Below are 19,999 nucleotides of genomic sequence, written 5' to 3'. Positions count from 1 at the left end.
CTGCTCTACTTCATATCAAACAAGGATATGAATCCAAATGAGCCCCATTCCAAATATTAGAGCAAACACACTGGGTTTGAGCCATCACTCAAGCCTATCCAAAATCTCCCAACTCAGAGCATCAACAATGGTATGTTGAGAGGCAGGTAGGTTGTTGTTCTGCAGACAGCTGCAGAAAGCAAACAAGACACTTGATTTCAGATGCCTCATTCCTGGAGAGATGGTCGAGCATGACATGTTCAAGCAATATATTTTAACCATGCTGTCTGACAAACTGCACTGGATGTCATATAATCTATGATAAAAAGATAAGAGGAGCCTGCTGGCCCTAGCTCTAACAAATTTATACGAAGTCTAGACTCCTGAGGTAACTGAAGGCCACAAATAGTGGGGGCTCACAGATGCATTCCTGAACACATCTGTGCCTGTCCTTGTCTACTTCTTAGATAAGGAGAAAGGTATCCATTCTTTTCAAAACACACTCTCTAGTTGAGTCAACCACAGCAGAGTCTCAAGCACAGACGCCAGTTCCGTGGGTGCTCCGGGGCTGGAGCACCCATGAGGAAAAATTGGTGGGTGCTCTGCACCCACCGGCAGCCAAGCTCCCCACCCCAGCTAACCTCCACCTCCAACTCTACCTCCTCCCCAGAGCACGTCATGTCCCTGCTTCTCCTCCCAGCGCCTGCCGCCACGAAACAGCTGTTTCGCAGCATAACAAGCTGTGAGAGGGAGGGGGGAGGAGCGGGAACACGGAACGCTCAGGGGAGGAGGCAGGGAAGAGGCAGGGCCGGGGCGGGGATTTGGGGAAGGGGTTGGAATGGAGGCAGGGCAGGAGTGGAGTCAGGGGTGGGGGAGGGGTCGAGCACCAACTGGCACCAGGAGAAGTTGGTGCCTATGGTCTCAAACCTATCAGGAGCTAGAAGGGATTCATTAAAGAATGAATACTTGATTTGTGCAGCACATTTAACCACACCTGACAGCATGGTATCATTAGACCGGCAAAGACGGAGACAAAGGTGCAATATGCCATCAGACTGAACACGCTCAGGAAAATCTCACATGGAACTGATGAAGGCCTAAATTAAAAACAGAGGGAAAGCAGCTGAACTCACCAAGCAGAGAGTGAACTGGAGTTGCGAAGAGCTGGAAGTACAGTGCTCTTTTGCCCAATCTATGTTTACGTTTAATTTAAATGTTAATATGTTCTTTTGATCTCTGAATTAACAGAATACAGCGCAGAGAGGGACTGTTTGACTACACTGTTGACCACTACCAATGTATATGTAAATACACACAAACATCATATGTTTTTAAGGGTTGAATTTGAGTCATTTATCCTGCAGGACGCTTAACCCTTTCTGGTCATGCGTTACACAAGACAACGTCTCTCTAAAAACGTATGATTTAGTTCAGGGATCGGCAACCTTTGGCACGCGGCCCGCCACGGTAAGCATCCTGACGGGACAGGATGGTTTACCTGCCACGTCTGCAGGTTCAGCCGATCGCAACTCCCACTGTCCGTGGTTCACCGTCCCAGGCCAATGGGGGCTGCGGGAAACGGTGCAGGCTGAGGGATGTGCTGGTCACCACCCCTCACCGCCCTTATTGGCCTGGAGTGACAAACCATGACCAGTAGGAGCCACAATCAGCCGAACCCTTGGACGCAGCCGGTAAACAAACCGGCCCAGCCAGAGTGCTTACCCTGGCGGGCCGTGGGCCAAAGTTGTTGATCCCTGATTTAGTTCAGCCAGAACCTGGGTGAAGTTACAAAACCTCTGTAATGCAGAAGCCCAGATTACATTATTGTGACAAATAGGGCAATTTCCAGTCATATCCTTGAAAAAACATTACTGAATTACATTTAAGTATCTGTGGACCCTATTGTATCAATTGAAAAGTTTATACATTATTGTGGGATTGGATGTAACTTCTTTAGTGGGGAAACGTGGCCAATGTAAACCTTGGAAAATGTTGTGAGCTTCAAAAGGACTATTTAAAACAATGTGTGAGGCAAGAAGTAATTTTCGGGACAAACAAAATTAAGTGGGTTCCCTAGGAAATTCCTAAGGGGAAGGTGAATGCTAATATCCACCACCAGACCCAACCTTTGGAAACTATACCCTGAGGAGACAACCATTATTTACAAATTACTTGTCTTAGGAACCTGGAGTTCAAAGGCCAAGGCTGCATACAAGAGATACTTGATTTATTCATGAGTGCGCTTGTTCTGAGCTGTTATGAACTTGTAACCAAAGAAAACTGAAGTTGCCAACTTTCTGATCACAGAAAACCAAACGTCTTTGCCTCAACCCCTGCCCTGAGGCCTCGCATCTGCTCCACCCCTTGACCAAGGCCCTGTCAGCCACTCACTCCATCTCCCCTTCCTCTGTCCCTTGCTCTCCCCCACCCTCACTCACTTGCTCAGTTTCGCTGGGCTGGGGCAAGGGATTGGGGTGTGAGAAGGGATGCGAACTCCAACTGGGGGTGTGGGCTCCAGGGTGGGGCCAGGGATGAGGGGTTTGGGGTGCATGATGGGGCTCCAGGCTGGGGCAGGGGGTTGGATATAAGGGTGGGTTGAGGGCTCCAGCTGGGGGTGCTGGCTTCGGGGTGGGGCTGAGGATGAGGCGTCTGGGGTGTCGGAGGGGTCTCAACGTTGAGGAAGGGGGTTGGGTGCAGGCTCTGGGAGGGAGTTTGGATGTGAGGGGGCTCAGGGCTGGGGGCTGAGGTGCAGGAATGGGGGCAGGCTCCAGGCACCACTTACCTCAGGTGGCTCCTGGAAGTGGCTGGCATGTACCTCCAGCTCCTAGGCACAGAGGTGGCCAGGAACTCCACAGGTACCACCCCTGCAGCTCCCATTGGCCACAGTTCCCAGTCAATGGGAGCTGAGGGGCTGGTGCTCGGGGTGGCACCCGTGCTGTGGGCAGAGATGGTGCGCAGCCCCCTGGCTGCCCCTGTGCCTAGAAGCCTGAAGCATATGCCGGCTGCTTCCAAGAGCCATGCAGAGTTGGCCTCTACAGCTAAACGGAATTTTAGTGGCCCGGTCAGCTGTGCAGACCAGAGCCACCAGCGTCCCTTTTCGATCAGGCATTCTAGTCAAAAACAGGCAACCTGGCAACCCTAGAGAAAAACCCCTTGGCAGGGTTTGAAGGACTGACTCCTGCAGAAGCCCCTGCTGGAGTTGGAGAGGAAGGGTGATCTCTGGGAAACTTATCTGCATGCTTGGAGATTCTTTTATTGTTTTTGGTATGTTTTCTCTGTAATGCTTTCACCTTAAGAAGAATGTTCCTGCTTATAAAGAGCTGTGTGGCAGCTTACAACTGTTGGCAATTATAACAGAACACTGCATAAGAAGGCCTGCTCCTGCACTTTGCTTTTTCCTCAGAGGCTGTCTGACCTGCTGGTGAATAACACAGACAGTATTGGAAGGGAACTGTGCAGCCTGGAAAAACCTTGGTTCTGAGGCAGAGAGATGTGGTCTTCACCCAATACAGGTAGGGGAGCCAGAAGCCTGAAAGCGATTGTCCTAAAAGTGATTGCACAGAGTGGAACTCCAAGTGCAGTTGAGCTGAACTGAGACAATCATCATAATTATTCTTTCTGGCCTTGAAATTCTATTAATATTTCCAGCTCTGACACCTTTTCTAAAACTGCAGTGCTCTAAAAACTTCCTCCCCTACCCTCTGCTACCAGTGTTCATGTGTATTTATAACCTTATTACTAGCTTAATTAAGTTTTTATCTGATCACCTTAGAATGCATTATAGAAAGATGCTGACACTTGTGTAGATTACTGATTTTAAAAGATGAATCTATTTCTCTCTATATATGAAGTATTAATACAGTATGAACTACTACCAGGATCCCTGAGGGGCTTATAAGTATTGTAATAGGTGCAGCAGATTTTATAGATGTTATGCCATTCAATTATCCAGAGTCAACTGTTTCCTAGATATTGTTGCTGTTCAGAGACTGATTTCTAGATGCTTCTCAGTGATCCAGGCTTCACAAAATTTAATCTTTGCATACAGGATCTATAGCCACCTCTGACATCCAAAATAACAGAGTTCAGAACTAAATAACACAGAGTACAACTTTGAGGTTCCCCTACTCTTTAAAAGTAACCACACAATTAAAAAAAATAAAAGACTCCATTTTTCACTGATAACTGTAAAATAAACTTAACTTGTAGAATACGACTTTAAAAGATGCTGAACACCCAGAGTCCACGTTAAAATAAATTTAACAAGCATCAATCACTTTTGAAAAGTCAGGCCCAAGTTTCTAAGCCAACTTTTTGAGACATGAATATTCCAAAAAACAGAAACAGTTGTCAAAAAAAGGAAACAGTACTCAAGATTTTCTCTCTCCTTCAAAATTCCACCTCTTACACATGCATTGTTTCCCCTCAAAAGTAAATTAAATTATCACCTCTGCCACTCATCTCTAAAAGCAGCATACAAGAGAAGTTTCCATATTTCCATTCAAGTGGTTCAATTTCAGAAACGTTTGAGAGTAGGATGGAAGGAGAGTCAAAAATCAACCAACCCAATACACTCCTGTAACCATGGAGAGACTACTATATTTCCAAAGTATAATCCGTTAGAGTCTTGCAACCCCGTATCAGGTTTGAGTTAAGTTATCTAAAAACAACCTGACCCTTTTGGGCTCAGGTCATCTCTGATCATCTCCTGCTGCTTGTGTGTTTGGTGCTGCGTGCCTCACTCCTGCCAGTGCCAACTCATAAGTCACAGTGCCTCATTTTATAGCGCACAGCGCAACGGCCATCAGGAGCAGGGCACATTGCTGCCACCACACCAATCCCACCAGCAGGAGGCATCCAGAGATGGATCATGGGTGTGGGGAGTGGAAAGTCCCACCAGGCCAAGCCTACCAATCAAGAGGCAGTGGCAGCACAGACAGGTTCAAGGGGAAGTGTCCGGTTTCAGTCAGGTCTAAAATTGACTTGACACGCTCGAATCAGGTTGGCTGTGCTCGAGTCAGGCTTTAAAAATAGGCCCAAGCAGACCTCTATAATCAGTATTAATGTTTGATAATGAACTATAAGAATTTGAACATCGAGGTAGTAGATTCTGTGACCTAGTAGTAGTGCTTTGCAGTGCCAGGTGGTATATCAGGGTTAGATTTCTAGTTACTAGGAAGGTTAATACTTACTTACATGCTTCTTACCTGTACATTTGAAGCTTGACTTCCACTTTTTGAAGCAAATGAGCAATCCTCAGGATCAATTGTGAGAGATACTAGAGCAGATGGCAGAAGCTCAGAAAAAGATCCTTGACTGAAATTTACGGCCTCTGGGTTTCTTTGACCATCCTTCACAGATTCACTCAGATTGATCACAGAATCTCTTATGTTGGAAATAATCTCATTATTTTCTGCCAACAAACGTTCTAAGTGGTCTATTTTCTCTTGTAATATTGAAAGCTGGCCCTATTAAAAGAAATTTAAAATTCTATTAGTCCTCAGATTATCTCCTTGCAAATCTAAATATTTGGAATTCCATTTTCAATTCTGCTAAAGTGGTATTTCCTGACAAACATTTTATTGAATACACCATTATTTTGTGTTCACTTATAGAAACAGAACTAATTATGGAAAAGGGCTCCTAACCATCTTGCAGTGCTACATGGAAACTTCAGCACCTGAAAGAAAAACAAAGCATGAAAACATGCCTTATACTTTGCTATAAACTTGAACTCATGCTACAAATGTTTAACCAACAATATAAAGGATATTCAACAATGACAAAAATAGCTACATTGGGTTTCAAATACCAAATTAATCATGGCAGATAATTACTAGTTAGTTGGGAATTTCAAATTTAAAACTTTCTTTCATGCCTATCAAAATCTTCCAAAAACCCAGCCTTTGCATATACTAGCATGTCTTTATCTGAAGAAAAATCTGTTTTCATTACAGAGTTAGTTGCATTTTGAAATGGGCTTGAAAACAAGGCACAAAGTTTGGTTTTCCTGTATGTGCAGATGGTCTTTCAATGTAACATTCCATAGTTTATTACCTTTCAAAGATATAGCTGCATAAAAATTTGTACATGATTTCATTGTTTAAAAAAACACAGCAGAGGTCTGAGGAAGAACAGAAGTGGTACGTAATAGGAAGAAAAATATAAATTGCCTTATCCATACTAGCTAATCCTTTTACTTAGATTGAGTACAAGCAGTAGGATAATCTTACAGTTATACAAATTAAACCTAAAATTAAACAAGTTACTTCTATTTGGCAGCAGCTACGAAAGCTCTCTCAACTTGATGGGGTCTTCAGTCATAGGGTTATAACCAATTTTGCAGTGATCAACTGATCTAGTTCTGGACCTTGCTGGCAGGCAACATAAGGAAAAGAAGCTGACCCTTCCTCCAGGAAGACAGGGATGAGTGGAAACCAGGCAAAACAGAAGGACAACAATACCTATCCGTACCTATCAGCCAATAATCTTAGACTGGCCAGTGGGAGTTGGAGCAAACGGTGCTGTACTTCCTACCAGGGTGCTAACCCTTAGACAACTCTGCCCCGTCCTTTAATCTCAAATCACTTCCAGCTAGTGAGTAGGCAGTACATTTACAAACTCCAATAATTTTTTTAAAAGATGTTTTATACAACCACAAGAAGCTAGATGGCATCATTTGGGTTTTTGACATGTGGATATATTTGCTCGCTAATTAGTTTTATCTCCACCCTAGTATTTTGGGTCCACAGGTCCCACCATCAATAAGAAAGATTGAGGGACAGAGGGACTTTAAACAAATTCTTTAAAAAATCCTTGACCTATTCCAAAAGAATAGAAATCATGAGTCATTTTTGCCAAACAAACATTCTCTCTACATCAAAAAAAAATTATAGGTCAAGATTTCTGCCTAAACTTTGTTCATTATGTTCAACATATAGCTAATACTGTCATAGAGCAACTGCCCTTTAATGAATCATTTTAGTGATCTGCCTGTTTTAGCAGAGTTTATGACTTAACACTCAAATTTTTGCTGGTACCTTGCTGTTTCTATTTTATAATACAACAGCTAACAGCCATCGTCAGAGGGATTCTTACTTGAATATAAACAAGCACTCGTTTTTAAGATGAGTGATGAAGCTTCAATGTTCTATAAACAGCATCAGGGCCTTCAGTGGCAGAAAGGACATAATCCTCAAAATCAGCGATAGAACTCCAAACTGAATGTTTTCTCTCACCATTCACCTGAAACATGCTCTTGCACATCCTTTGGAAGGCCCAAATTGTTTCCTTAACATGTAAAAACAGTGCAGAGATCTATACTTCAATTTGAAAAGACTTAGGCTATGTCTACATTGCACACCTTACAAGAGCATGGCTGTGCCACTGCAGCCACACCATTGTAAGGTGTGCTGTGCAGCCACTCTTTATCGCTGGGTATCGAGAGTTCTCCCAGTGACAAAATAAAACCACCTCCAATTAGGGGCAGTAGCTTCTTAGCCAGGAGCACAACTATCCACACCAGCGCTGTTCATCATTAAAACATTTGTCAACAAGGGGTGCATTTTTTCACACCCCTGAGCAACAAAAGTTTTAATGGTAAAAGTGCCAGTGTAGACAAACTTTTAAATTTTTTCCAACTATTGCACTAAGCCATGGGTCTCGTTTAAATTATGAGGCGTAGAGTTTTTTTGTGTAATTCCCTGAAAAGTGTTTACTTTGAATGAGTTTGTACCATGAGGACCATTCCTCATCCAGATAAGACAAAATGGCCTTTTTGACTACCTTATCTAGTAGGCATTTCCATTACTTTTAAACCTTAAAGCAGTTCTTTGCAATCATGTGGAAGACTTGTTTCATGATTTTATAAGCTTTTCCAGTTTGTCTCTTCATGTTTTTGGACTACATAGTTGGTTTTGAAATAGAATCTGTGTTCACTCAGCCTGTTTAAGTTAATCTTCTCTGAATACTCAACTTTAAAATGTAACTTTCTTAGCAGAATACTTTGTTTCTACTCACTGCTTCACAAACATATAACATGGCTGTGGCCCTGCCAATATTCCACTTGTTTTATCATGTTTACAAAACGTATCATGATGATGACTAAATTCCCACCCTTCCATATATTACAGTTCGGTTAACCAAACAGGGATACAGGTCTACCTCACCAAAACAATATCCTAGATATCTGTAAAGGTTATGACTCCAAAACAGAAAACTGATATGTATAATGACAGAATACTGTGGAGAAAAATAAGCGTAGTTTCATGCCCTCTGGTGGTACAAAAGACAAACATCTGAGGCCAAAATCTCTGCCGGGTTAGAGCCTGTTTTAAAGCAAAATCCAGACTAATTTATACCTCAAGACAGAAAACATGCCCGGGTTCAAAGTATATATAAACCTGGGCAAAAGGTTTGTGTGCGTGGATGGTAAGGGTGGGTGGGCTAAACCTCTGGTAAGAGCACAGGTTAGCTCTGCAGTGAAGTCATACCCTGAGAACCCCACTCATGTCAGTCAATTCAGTTCCGTGCAGGCACTTAGATCCACCTGCATGGATCAAACTGCAGAACCAGGATCTTGATTTTTTCTATAGTTACACTTTAAAATGGACATCCATATTTTAACATAAATCAGAAGGCAAAAATAAACCTATCAAAAGGTGAAACGCATAAGAAAGCAACATATATAGAAATTATTTTTAATACATTACTCTTCAGAGTTCTAAATTTAATGTAGATTCTATAGCAAAATGTTTCTTAACTTTTGCTGTTGCCTAGTGCAACACTGCAAGATTCTACTTTTTCTCTCACCTAATACATTGGGGGAGGCAGGGTGAGAGAGGGCAGACAAACACAATATTATTTGCTCTCTATTAAAAAAAGATATAGCAGCCACCACTATAGAGAAGTCTGTATGATTGCTTCCATTCTAATCTTGTTTTTAGTTGCTCATAACTTTCTGAAATTTTCACTTTTCAAGCTATTTTCCAGGCCCAGTTTCTACTTGATAGGTTATTTTTAAGTGTTTGAGCATATAGGGTCCAACCCTTCGTGTTTTTTTTTAGTACAAGTGGAACTTGAATACTTTTTACTTTTTAAAAAGCTATCTAGTTGAAATGGCTTGGAGTAGACAGCTGAAGTTTGGCACAGAAATAGCTCTCTTTGGGAACTGAGTGTTCTAGTGACGTTTATTTATTTGACCAAGTCATGACTCCTTAAAAATCACATGTACAAAGTGTATTTATGTACATTATTTTTCACTAAGCCCATAAACAGTGTAGCTACTGATGCTACCCATGTTTGGCTAATCTGACTGTATAATCAAAAAAGTGTGAATGAACTCGAGATATGAACTCAGTCCCTGTGGTTAAGGTATTGAGGCATTAAAGATGGTTGCTTCACTTTACTGATCTCTGCAATGGACTATGAGTTCCACAACTCCAAATGTTTGCAAAAGAGAGACTCCTTCCTGTACAGCATTTTAGGCATATGTGCAAACCACTCTTGTGATATTCATTTGAAGAGTTTCAGATTATGGAATTTGTAAGCGCTGTTGCCAATTTTTTTTTTTTTTGTACAACCCAGCAGAGTTTCAAAGCTCTAGAAAATGAAGATCCTTTTTGTTGTCTTCTTCACTCTTAAAGCCTTTAGAATATCATACCAAGATGTCATTATGCTTGCACATTTCAGCACTCAAAAGTCAAGAAATGACAATGTTAAGGTTATATGCAGCAACCACCTTAACTCAGCTGTCTTGGGAATATGTTACACACTAAAGTTTGATATTCAAACTGCTTCTCAAATACAGAATCATACAGTTTTTCTACATCCTATCACACAGACATGTACCATTTTGTAGCACTGTATAATACTTTGTAAGCCAGAAAGCTAATTGAAAATGCACAGTCAACCACACTTAGACGGCATACTACTGTAACAGATTCCAAACTTCTGTGAGGTGACCCAAAAGCTGAATCCCACATGCCTTTAGCTTCCTGGAGGCTGGGCAGAGTTTAGGCACTGTCTCTGGCTTTGGACCTCTAGGAAGCAGGTGCAGACTTCGTGTCTGATATCTCTTGGCAGTGGGTACCCCATAATACAATATCTAGGCCCTGAAACAACTACCATCTCCCCGAACCCTCCCTAAAAGCTATTGTACATTCCCCAGAATCCCACTGAAGACCTAAGCTTTCTGGGTTGCAGTTTATTTCCTCAGGGCTACACAGTAGCAAAAAGAAAATAGATTTTGCGCAGAGCACCATTACTAATTACTTAGCATGAGAAATATACAGAGCAAGACAAAATAATAAACAGACGTATATGCATTTTCCCTGCTTCAGTTTCCTAACCACTCCAAATTGTGGAGGGAATAGGCCAGAGTCCTCTAAGGATCCTTTCTATGGCCCCTGCCCTCCTTCATGTGACTTCTCATCCAGACTGTGGAATCTCTGGTCTCTTCTGCTCTCTTTTACAACCTTCAGCTTCCCTTGTCAGGTGGCTCCTGATGGGCCTCAACCTGTGACTACCCTTAGCAGGTGACTTCATTTCCTGGTAACTTCTCCCCTGGTAAAGCAGCAAAGAATCCTGCTAACTAACAGATGTTTTGAAGCATGAGCTTTCGTGGGCGAATATATCTGATGAAGTGGGTATTCATGCTTCATGCTTCAAAACGTCTGTTAATCTATAAGGTGCCACAGGATTCTTTGCTGCTTTTACATATCCAGACTAACACAGCTACCCCTCTGATATTGGTAAAGCAGTTTTAAAGGGTAGTAGCCAGCCTTTTGTCTCAAGATATTTCCACCATAATAGAGGTCTAACCAAACCATTGTCCCTGGTCTAGTAAAGGTATGGTATGTGGTCTGCAAATGGCGGATTGCACAGAGAGGCATTCCATGACAACAATTTCATAACTACCACCAAAACTCATAAGTGGTACCCAGACTCCCCGGATCGTCACAATCATGATAGTGAACATGTACTAATTAATATAGGCCATTTAACTTCAAAATGAAATTAACAGTGAACTTAGGTACAATTCAGTGCTGAGGTGAGCAATATAAGCTGTGCTGATGGTTGAAGAGTATGGTACATGGGTGCTGAAAAATTACTAAAATACATACCTAAAAAAGAATAAGAAGTCTAAGTCAAAAGAGAGATATTAAAATAATTATGGGCCAGTAATTAAAAAAATACTGAAAAATGCTGCATGTGCATATTTGAGAGTGTACAGGAACATGTAATTAAATGCATATGCAGGATGGATCAGAATTCAGATTACTTGTGAAACCTTAGCTCTTCCATTTTCTGACAGGAGTACTTAACTGTGCAGCTTCAATATTTTCTTAGCATGATTATTTCATATAAAAATCTTTAAGAGCAGATTTTGTGTCTGGACTGGTAAACTTTCATGCTGACTTTTCAGGAGCCAGTCAGGCACAAGAATATACATTTTAAAGGGATATATAGTATTGCAGTAAGCGTCTCCTCATTTTGTCTTTCCTCTTGCCATAAGTCTTAGGTTTTTGTAGCTGAATATGTACTCAGAAAATCATGCCTTTGACCAACGCAGTCACTTTAGAAAACTTCTAATACTGGAAGTCAATGCAGAGTTCACAGGTAAATCCAACAATTGCATAGTTCATGTGCTCTGGCTTACTGATTCCATACTGACAGATGAAAGAGCCACTGAATGATTTGTTTTCTTCAGATTTTCTGCCACTATACAATGTGAGCAGAATGTGTTGGCCTAAATTTGACTAAAACAGTATGATGAACAATTATCACATAACTATGCCTATGAGAAGAACCTTTCCCATTATTTAGTGGAGAGGTGGAGAGAGAGAGAGAGAGAGATACACACAGAGACAGACGGACAGACAAAGTGAGTATTCGTCTGATGAAGAGGGTATTCACTCACAAAAGTTTACGCGCCAATATGTCTTTTAGTCTATACGGTGCCACAGGACTCTGTCGCTATTTACAGATCCAGACTAACACGGCTACCCCTCTGATACTAGATGGGCAGACACTCCTTGGATACACACAGTACTGCAGCATTCCAGCCCTCGCTTACACTTTAACAGACTAACCTCAAATCAAGATAGAAACCTGTACAAGAGTGTTTAAAATTTAGTCTCTGTAGAGTGAATCCTTAGCTGCATTATCTGGGAAGACACTATAGCACAGGGGTAGGCAACCTATGGCACGGGTGCCAAAGGCAGCACACAAGCTGATTGTCAGTGGCACTCACACTGGCCGGGTCCTGGCCACTGGTTCAGGAGGATCTGCATTTTAATTTAATTTTAAATGAAGCTTCTTAAACATTTTAAAAAGCTTATTTACTTTACATACAACAATAGTTTAGTTATATATTACAGACTTATAGAAACAGATCCTCTGAAAATGTTAAAATTATTACTGGCACACAAAACCTTAAATTAGAGTGAACAAATGAAGACTCGGCACAACACTTCTGAAAGGTTGCTGACCCCTGCTATAGCAGCCATAAAACTTGGAGAGAGGCTGGCCATGGAACCCTGCAAGGTGGGAGTATCCCAGATCCTGGGCTACAGCCTGAGCCTGTTTGTCTACACTGCAAATAAATAGCCTCACAGCCCAAGCCCCATGAGCCCAAGTCAGCTGGCCCAGGACAGATGCAAGCTTTTAATTATCCCTGACTTCAAGCTACCTGGAAATGACAACTAACTGCAGATTAAAACAGTAAAAGGAAGGAGTTCTGAATCCTAGGACCAGAAAGGCTAAACTTTAGAGAGGCCTAGAGAGAAGAGCCCCCCTCCCCCCAAAAAAACAGTAATATGGTGTAAAAAGAATATGCTACCTTAAAGCCTACTGAACAAAACCTAAACTAGTCCACTTGGAGTCAGTATTCTGGGATTGGTGTGTTATGCTTGTGCCACTTTATTTTCTATAGTAATCTAACTGCTTTGATATGCAATACAAACACTTAGGGCCCAAATTTTGGTTTTCAACTGTATTTCCATAGTGCTCCAGCAGCATTAGAGGGGTTACAAACCACATAGAAGCACCACCCACAGAAAGGCCCCAGCATAAAGAGGGATCACAAGCCAGTAAAAAGCTTCCAGGACAGCTTTACTCCAGCCCTCTCCCCCGCTTCCAGCATAGGGGACATGCCAGAGAGGAGGAGCAGCTTTGCACTCTGGCTATTCTCAGTAGGTGGCCAGCCCATGGAAGCAATTACAACCAAAATATAACATCTACTAGGAGCCAGGCCAAGAATACCAGGACATGCAAAGATGACAGCCACCTTTGTCATCCTATATTCCTACAACTAGCCCCATTTGGTGGAAACAGAACTGAAGCTATAATCTTTAAAATTTCCATTTAATCCACCACATACATCCAATACTCACGAGCCTTTTACTTACTTCAGGTTAGTCATTGTAAACAAGGCAGTGATTTAAGCATCAGAATGTCATTAGCACCATCTTGTTCACATGACAATTGTATCTAATTATCAGTAATAAATATTTATTCTATGGTAATACCAAATGACCTCAAATTGGGATTGGGGCTCCATTGTGCTGGGTGCCATACAAAAACATAGAAAAGAGAATTTCTGCCCTGAAGATTTACAATTTTAATAAACAAAGGCCATACCTACACTTGGAAAAAAGGGATATTTTAACTTAAAGTAAAGTAACAAACATATCAATCACTTTTTCCTAGTGAAGACAAAGTCCTTGTCTTCACTAGGAAAAAAGTGCATTTTTAGCATGTGTTGGCTAAGGTGTTAACGAACATTAAAATTTGAGTGTAGACAAGGCAAGCTGAAGTTTTAACATGTAAACATGCTGAGATAAACATGGAGAAGGAAGCATATGGATACTAAGGGAGCTATGGGTTTACATGTCAGCCAACCTATTTAGACTTGATGATATAAAAGATGATTTAATATAGGTGAAGAGGTCATACAGAGTTCAAGAAAATACAATGAAAATATGTTTTATGGTAATTCTAGTTTGATCTAACATGCAGAACACAAAAACAACAAAATCCTTTCAAGAGATTACCTGCAAAGACCTAAGTTTCTCTACCTAGACCACAGCCTCAGACACATGGAGTTGGAGAAGGAAATGTCACAAATCACATCCCTGAGGACATGAATCTTGGTTAATTCACCACAGATGAGTAGGAAGCAAATAGAGAGAGCTAAACCATCAATTTCTGCAGCAGCTTTTCGTTTTTATAAAAATTAACTTTCTAGTATCTATGAAGATAAACTTCCAAATGTCAATAAAATACTGTGTTTTGTGTCCCCTGCCTGGATATAAACAGTATACTGCTACTCCAGTACACTGCAGCAGCAGCATGAAATTGACAAGACACTGGTCAGTTTAACAGATGCTATTCTGAACCCTGACAGCAACAGTGAACTCACAAAATCAAGTCAGTTAAGGTGCTACTGGGGCTGTTGCCCTTAAATCTTGTTGATGGCTTTTGCCTCACATCCTCATCTTTCATATCAACCTCAGGCTAACGTATCACTGGGATTAACTTGTGCCTAGTAAGTGTCATAGTTTTCTCAAATTATAATAAAGTGCAAAACTAGTAGTCTCTTCAGCTTTCATTGCTGACAGAAAAAAAAATTGACAAAAACAACATCAGTTTCATCTGTAACTGCTCGGGGAAGTAAAATAAGCAGCAAAAACAAGAAATGAAGCTTTTCACTCAGAAGGACCCAAATAGAGGATTGGTGGGGATACTACATTAAGAAAGAACTACCCAAAATGCTATTAGCAAGAGTAGCAAAAACACTGTCTCCTCCCCACCCCCTCACAGCAAACAAGATATTCTGGGGGTAAGTAGGGGGAACAGGAGTACTCTCTCTTTTAGGAACCAGAATGGGTTGATGGGGGGAGACAACTGTAAATTTAAATATCTGCTATCCAAATGCTAAAATAGATGAAAGACCTAAAACTGGTAGGAATCCCAACACCAAGGTACTGATTGTGGACAATGAGAATCCCCATCAAATCTTACATGTCCTACTTTTTTTTTTTCCAGGCCCTGAAGTTACTGTATAACGACATAAAGGAAAATGAATCAATATGTTCTTTTTCGGACTTTTTTCTGGACTTTATCCGTTTACTTTGCAGTATCTGCATCCTTCTCTCCCTTTCCTTCCAGAAAAGTTGGTAGATAGACTGATACACAAATATATTTTAGAGAGACTATAGCAGGTTTGTACCCTTCTTGCACACCCAAGTGGTGTCAATGTTTTGCTTTTTACCCCCGCTCTTTTTAGTTTATTACTACTATCATTTTAGCAGTATCTGAACAGCTAAGAGATTCTACTCAAGAAATAAGGCATTTTATTTAAAAAAAAAAACCTCATTTGAAGATTCACCTGTTTACTTCAAGCTTCTTGGGGGTCTTAAAGGAAATTTTTTGTTTGTTTCTGAAAATAGTGGAAAATATAAAAATGCTGTGCCTTTTACTTGACCTTTTGTACTTTATCTTGACAGATTATTGTAAAGGCAACAGGGATATTTATCTTTCCACAGACATATGCTGTCAGTATTCTGCTGTTTTTACAAAAGAGTGAAGGGAAGTGGTTGTTTTGTTTTAAGTGGCAGTTTTCAAAGCACAACATCTTATTTGAAAAGCATTGTTCCTTTTAGTTACATCAAAAAGAAACACTAATATGAATTTCAGGATTCCATACTAGTTGTAATGTTTACATTTTCCACATTAAAGCAACAGGAATACACAATTTCTCAACCACTCATGTACCAGTTTGGATTCTTTTTGTTGGTTTAGTTTTTTTAACTGAACTACAAACCACATTTTCCCTTTCTAGATAAGTATCTCCTAAATCAACAGTAACACAATGTAAATAGCATTTAAATTTCTCTCACACACAAACAGCAAGAAAAAGTGAAGGGCTACAAATGCCTTTCTGTACTTTATCATCCTCATGTAACATGCAATGCTGTTATGAATAGTAGTCAGTGAACAGCCCAAAGTAACTCTTAGAGAGCAAAAAAGACCAACACAAATCAATTTTTCTTTAGAACAGACCTACCTGTGGATCCAGATAACTGGACTCCAGGATAAAATAAACACATAATAATAATGTCTTTAACAATTATTTGAACTTCTGGATTCTGAGAACTAGCACTTAAGAATAAACTTTACATCTTTGGTTCCGCTCACTAACTGTGCTGAACATGAGTTAAGCTGTTAGGCATAGAAAAGTCTAGTTTGCCCAGTTAGGATGAACAGCACATAATTGAGCACCACACAGCTCATCTCCAAAGTATGACAGATGTTTTACATTACCTCAGTTACATATCTGCTACAAATAAAAATAACATTTAGAACACACTATGGCATTATGTCCTCCTCTCAAACAGGTGGTTTGCACCTAAACTAACCCCTATAACAACAAAACTTAACATTCATTTTCCTACAGAATGCCACAACAGTTAACAACAGACGGGAGGATATCTCCACTGACAAACTGTGTTAGTCTCATTGATACAGAAAGCCTCATGGGAATAGGGTGACCAGACAGCAAATATGAAAAATCGGGACATACGGTGGGGGGTAATAGGAACCTATATAAGAAAAAGACCCCAAAATCGGGACATCTAGTCACCTTCTTTACCAGCTATCCACACCACCATAAACCGACAAAGTCACGCACATGTCAGATGTGTGCATGCACTCAGCAGGGGCACCAGGAGAGACACTGTTGGCCCTGCGCCACAACTGCAGTTTCAAACGCACGTTTGTAAAACTAGAGTGGGTAGTTCCCATTACACCGATCTCTTCCCTCCTCCCGCATGAACGATACAAATACGCACCCCCGCGGAGCACGCTGTCCCTAACCTGACAGACCGCCAGTCCCAGCACCCGGTTGGCGCTAAGGTTTCACCAGGCGGGGGTAATGCCCCAAAGGCAGGACGCCTCCTCCCCCCAACAGCGCCCAGGAACCTTGGCAGGAAATTGCTAGACCTTACCTGCACCCGGGCAGCTGGGGTGGGGGGCAGCTGTCCCACCTCCAGCCAGCAGCACTGAGGGAAAAGGAAAGTCGAGTAACTCACCCATGCACCATTTAAAACCTTTGCCCGGAACTCTCCCCCTTCTGCTGGCAGCAGCGCCCCCCCCCCGGTGCCCTCTGCTCCGCTCACCTTGGGGAAGGTGCCCTCCCGGCGGGGGCTTTTGGCATCGTCGAAGTGGCCCCTGTCCAGCATCAGGTAGAGGGAGAAGATCACGACGCAGAAGATCGCGCTGCCGAACACGGTGAACTGCCTGCTCAGCTTCATGTCCGCGGGCAGCCGGGCCCCGCAGCCAGCAGCTCCCAGCCCGCAGCGCACTCACCCGGCCGGGACTCTGACAGCGCCCGCTCAACTTCTGGGGGCGCTCGCTGGCTCCGCCGGGCCCGCTGCCTTCCCCGGCTCACAGGGAAAAGTTTCCTCCGGCCGGGCTGTCCGGGAAGCGGCAGCGGGTGTCCTCACGCGACGGCCCCACGTCGCCGACGTTCCCCTGCTCCAGCCGCGCTCAGCCCCCTGCGCCGCCGCCTCCTTTTCAAGAGACGCCAAGAGTTTCCGGGAGCGGAGCCGACTTCCCCCCCCCCCGGACTAGTTATTGCCGAGTGGAGGAGCGGGGGCGGCGCTGCGGAACCAACTCTGCTGCACCCCAGCTGCTCCGCTCCGCCGGGCTGCCTCTGAGCCGCACCGAAGTCCGCCGCCGCCCCCCGGCAAGAGCGCCGCTACCCCGCAGCACAGACCGGGAAACAGGGACGGCGCCGCGCGCACACTGAGCTCTGGGAGCGCGGAGCCCCCAACCGGGCAGCACCAGCCCCTGCTGCAGCCGGAGAGCAACGCGCCCCGCCCCCCGCACGCACCGAGCCCGGGCGGGGCCTGCGCGTGACACGCCGCCAGCGCTCTGAGGCAGGGGCCGGCGCTGAACCGAGCGGTGGAAGGAGAAGCGACTGCTCGTCCCACCCTTGGGGGCGCGGCCGTTGCTGCTGCCGCCCCTCAGCTCCGCGGAACCTACTTGCGTGCGCGGCGGTTGCGGTTTCGGTAGGCCGCGCGGGAGCACGAGCTGTTGTTGTTGCTGCCGCTCGCCCCCTCGGGAGCTCGGAGCAGCGGGCGCAGAACTGTTCCCGCTGGTGCTTCCCCGCGGGCCCTGCGGAGCGATAGGAACCAGCGTGGCGGCTCATGCTGCCTTGAGTCAAGCTGCGGCGCTCTCGAAAGGTGGACGGGGCCTGAGCCGCCGTCTCTTGGTCATTGACAGCGCTGAAAGTAAGAAAACACCTGGCTCTGCCTGGGCTCAGGTGCTGGGACCCACCCCCCTGGCCTGCTCCAGCACAACAGGCACCGACCCGGATTTCCCCTGCAGGGACCCCCATGGTGATGATGGCAGCCAGCCTGGCTCCCTGCGTGCTCAGGGCCCTCCTGGGGCAGGCGGTGGGTAGCCGCAGCAGCTGGCACCGTGAGCGGCTTGGGAAGGGAGAAGAGAGGGAACACAGGAGCTGTCATTTTTCCGGATCTTGTATCCCCATCTGTTTCCCCGCCTTGAGTCCCTGTTCACCTGGATGCATTGGCTGGGCCTGCTGCAGTTTCAATTTAGATCAGTCATTTCACTATCTGGATAAGTTACCAAAACAAGCTCTTCTACCTCATTGAAATGGGGCCACAGTGCCCTTACAGATGGTGTAGCTAAGGCTGCCCACTATTAGGTCGCCCTCTCCCCCATTTCTCCTTATGACTTTGCTCAACTTAAACTGTACAGCCTAAACTGTACAGCCTAAATAGGCTACCTCATGCTGATACTTTTGAGGCTTTTGGAGTTGAGCCATTTCTGTGAATGTTAGAAGGGGAAAATATACTGATTTGTCCATGTTGATTTTTTTTTTTAAACTAACAGTTTCGGTAAGAAACTCTAATGCCTCCATGCTTTGGAGTAGGGATGTGAAATTTGGCAGGACGGTCACTCTGGCCTCATGCATATGCCTTTTGTCATTCTTGTGAAAATTCTCCCTCATTATAAGCCTCCGGAAAACCTCATGTTCACTCATGTTCTGGAGAGCCTTGTTAGAGTTTCGTAGCTAAGTTCTCCAAAGAGTCTGTCTACCCTGAGCATGCTCCAGTACCTCACAGTTCCTAGATGCCATCTGGAGCACACATACACCATCCTCCCAGAGCATCTGAGCATGCTTCATCCCAGGGCTCAAGGGGCTATGCAGCCCTTTCCCTGAAATATCTGCTTCCTAGCTGCTGCAGGCTGCTCTTGTGCTAGAGTGAGCGTCGCTCCTGGGCACTCTGTTTTGCCAGCTGCCCGTGGGCAGAATGGAGGAGAAGGAAAAAGCTGCCTGACTTGAATGCAGAGAACTGAGGAACAATGGATGGGGTAGAGCAAAGAAATGCTGAGCAAATGGACAAGAAATGCTGAGCAAATAGGAGCCTTGGGGTGGGAGGAGAGATTAGAAAGTGGGAGCAGAAGACTGGGATGAAGCGGGGAAATAGGAACAGAGGGAGAGACAGGAGGATAAGAGCAGTGGGAATGGGGAAGAAGCTGAGAGGGACAGCAACAGGGGAGGAGACAAGAGCAGGATGGTTTGTAACCACCGTAACACACACCCTTACAGAACCTGGAATTGAACTCAGGCATCTTGAATGTTTTCCATATAGCTATGAAACTCTCTGTCAAAGCATGTCTTCATCCCCTTCTAGTCATAGATTCGCCTAAAGGATAACAGGCCTACTTCTTTTGCCACTCACTCTGTTGGTTCAAGCGATAAAGGTAGTTCCTGTGGATTGAAAGATTCCAATCCTGCCAGTGGTGCATGTGGAAGAGGCCACTGTAGTTCCATGTGCTGAAATTTTTGTTCTTTCAATTTTTTTTAAAAAAGCTTAGGAAATTACACATAACTATGGGCTGGTCTACGCTACACAGTTAAAGTACATGTAAGGCAGATTACCTCTACCTAATTGCCAGTGTCTATACAATAGCCTTGCTCTCGCTG

At 43.8% G+C, this 19,999-nt stretch overlaps 1 protein-coding gene across 2 annotated transcripts in view; it reads right to left on the bottom strand.

Annotated features, from left to right (window-relative positions):
* The window catches only part of MAN2A1 (mannosidase alpha class 2A member 1), a 200,208-nt gene extending 182,389 nt beyond the window's left edge, over positions 1–17,819 (bottom strand). Inside the window, exons 1-2 of one of the 2 annotated variants that reach the window (XM_050945620.1) lie at positions 17,160–17,819; positions 5,187–5,447 (exon numbers count right to left, since the gene is read on the bottom strand). In XM_050945620.1, coding sequence (XP_050801577.1) covers positions 5,187–5,447; positions 17,160–17,294 — 396 coding nt within the window. In that variant the 5' untranslated portion in view covers positions 17,295–17,819. The remainder of the gene's footprint in view (positions 1–5,186; positions 5,448–17,159) is intronic. The other variant, XM_050945619.1, reaches the window with a different exon arrangement.
* Positions 17,820–19,999: the final 2,180 nt, after the last annotated feature.

This window comes from Gopherus flavomarginatus, chromosome 3 (assembly GCF_025201925.1).
Source record: "Gopherus flavomarginatus isolate rGopFla2 chromosome 3, rGopFla2.mat.asm, whole genome shotgun sequence".
NCBI classification, from domain to species: domain Eukaryota; kingdom Metazoa; phylum Chordata; order Testudines; family Testudinidae; genus Gopherus; species Gopherus flavomarginatus.
The sequence above is the reverse complement of the archived record's forward strand: the minus strand, read 5'-3'. Positions and strand labels throughout refer to the sequence as shown.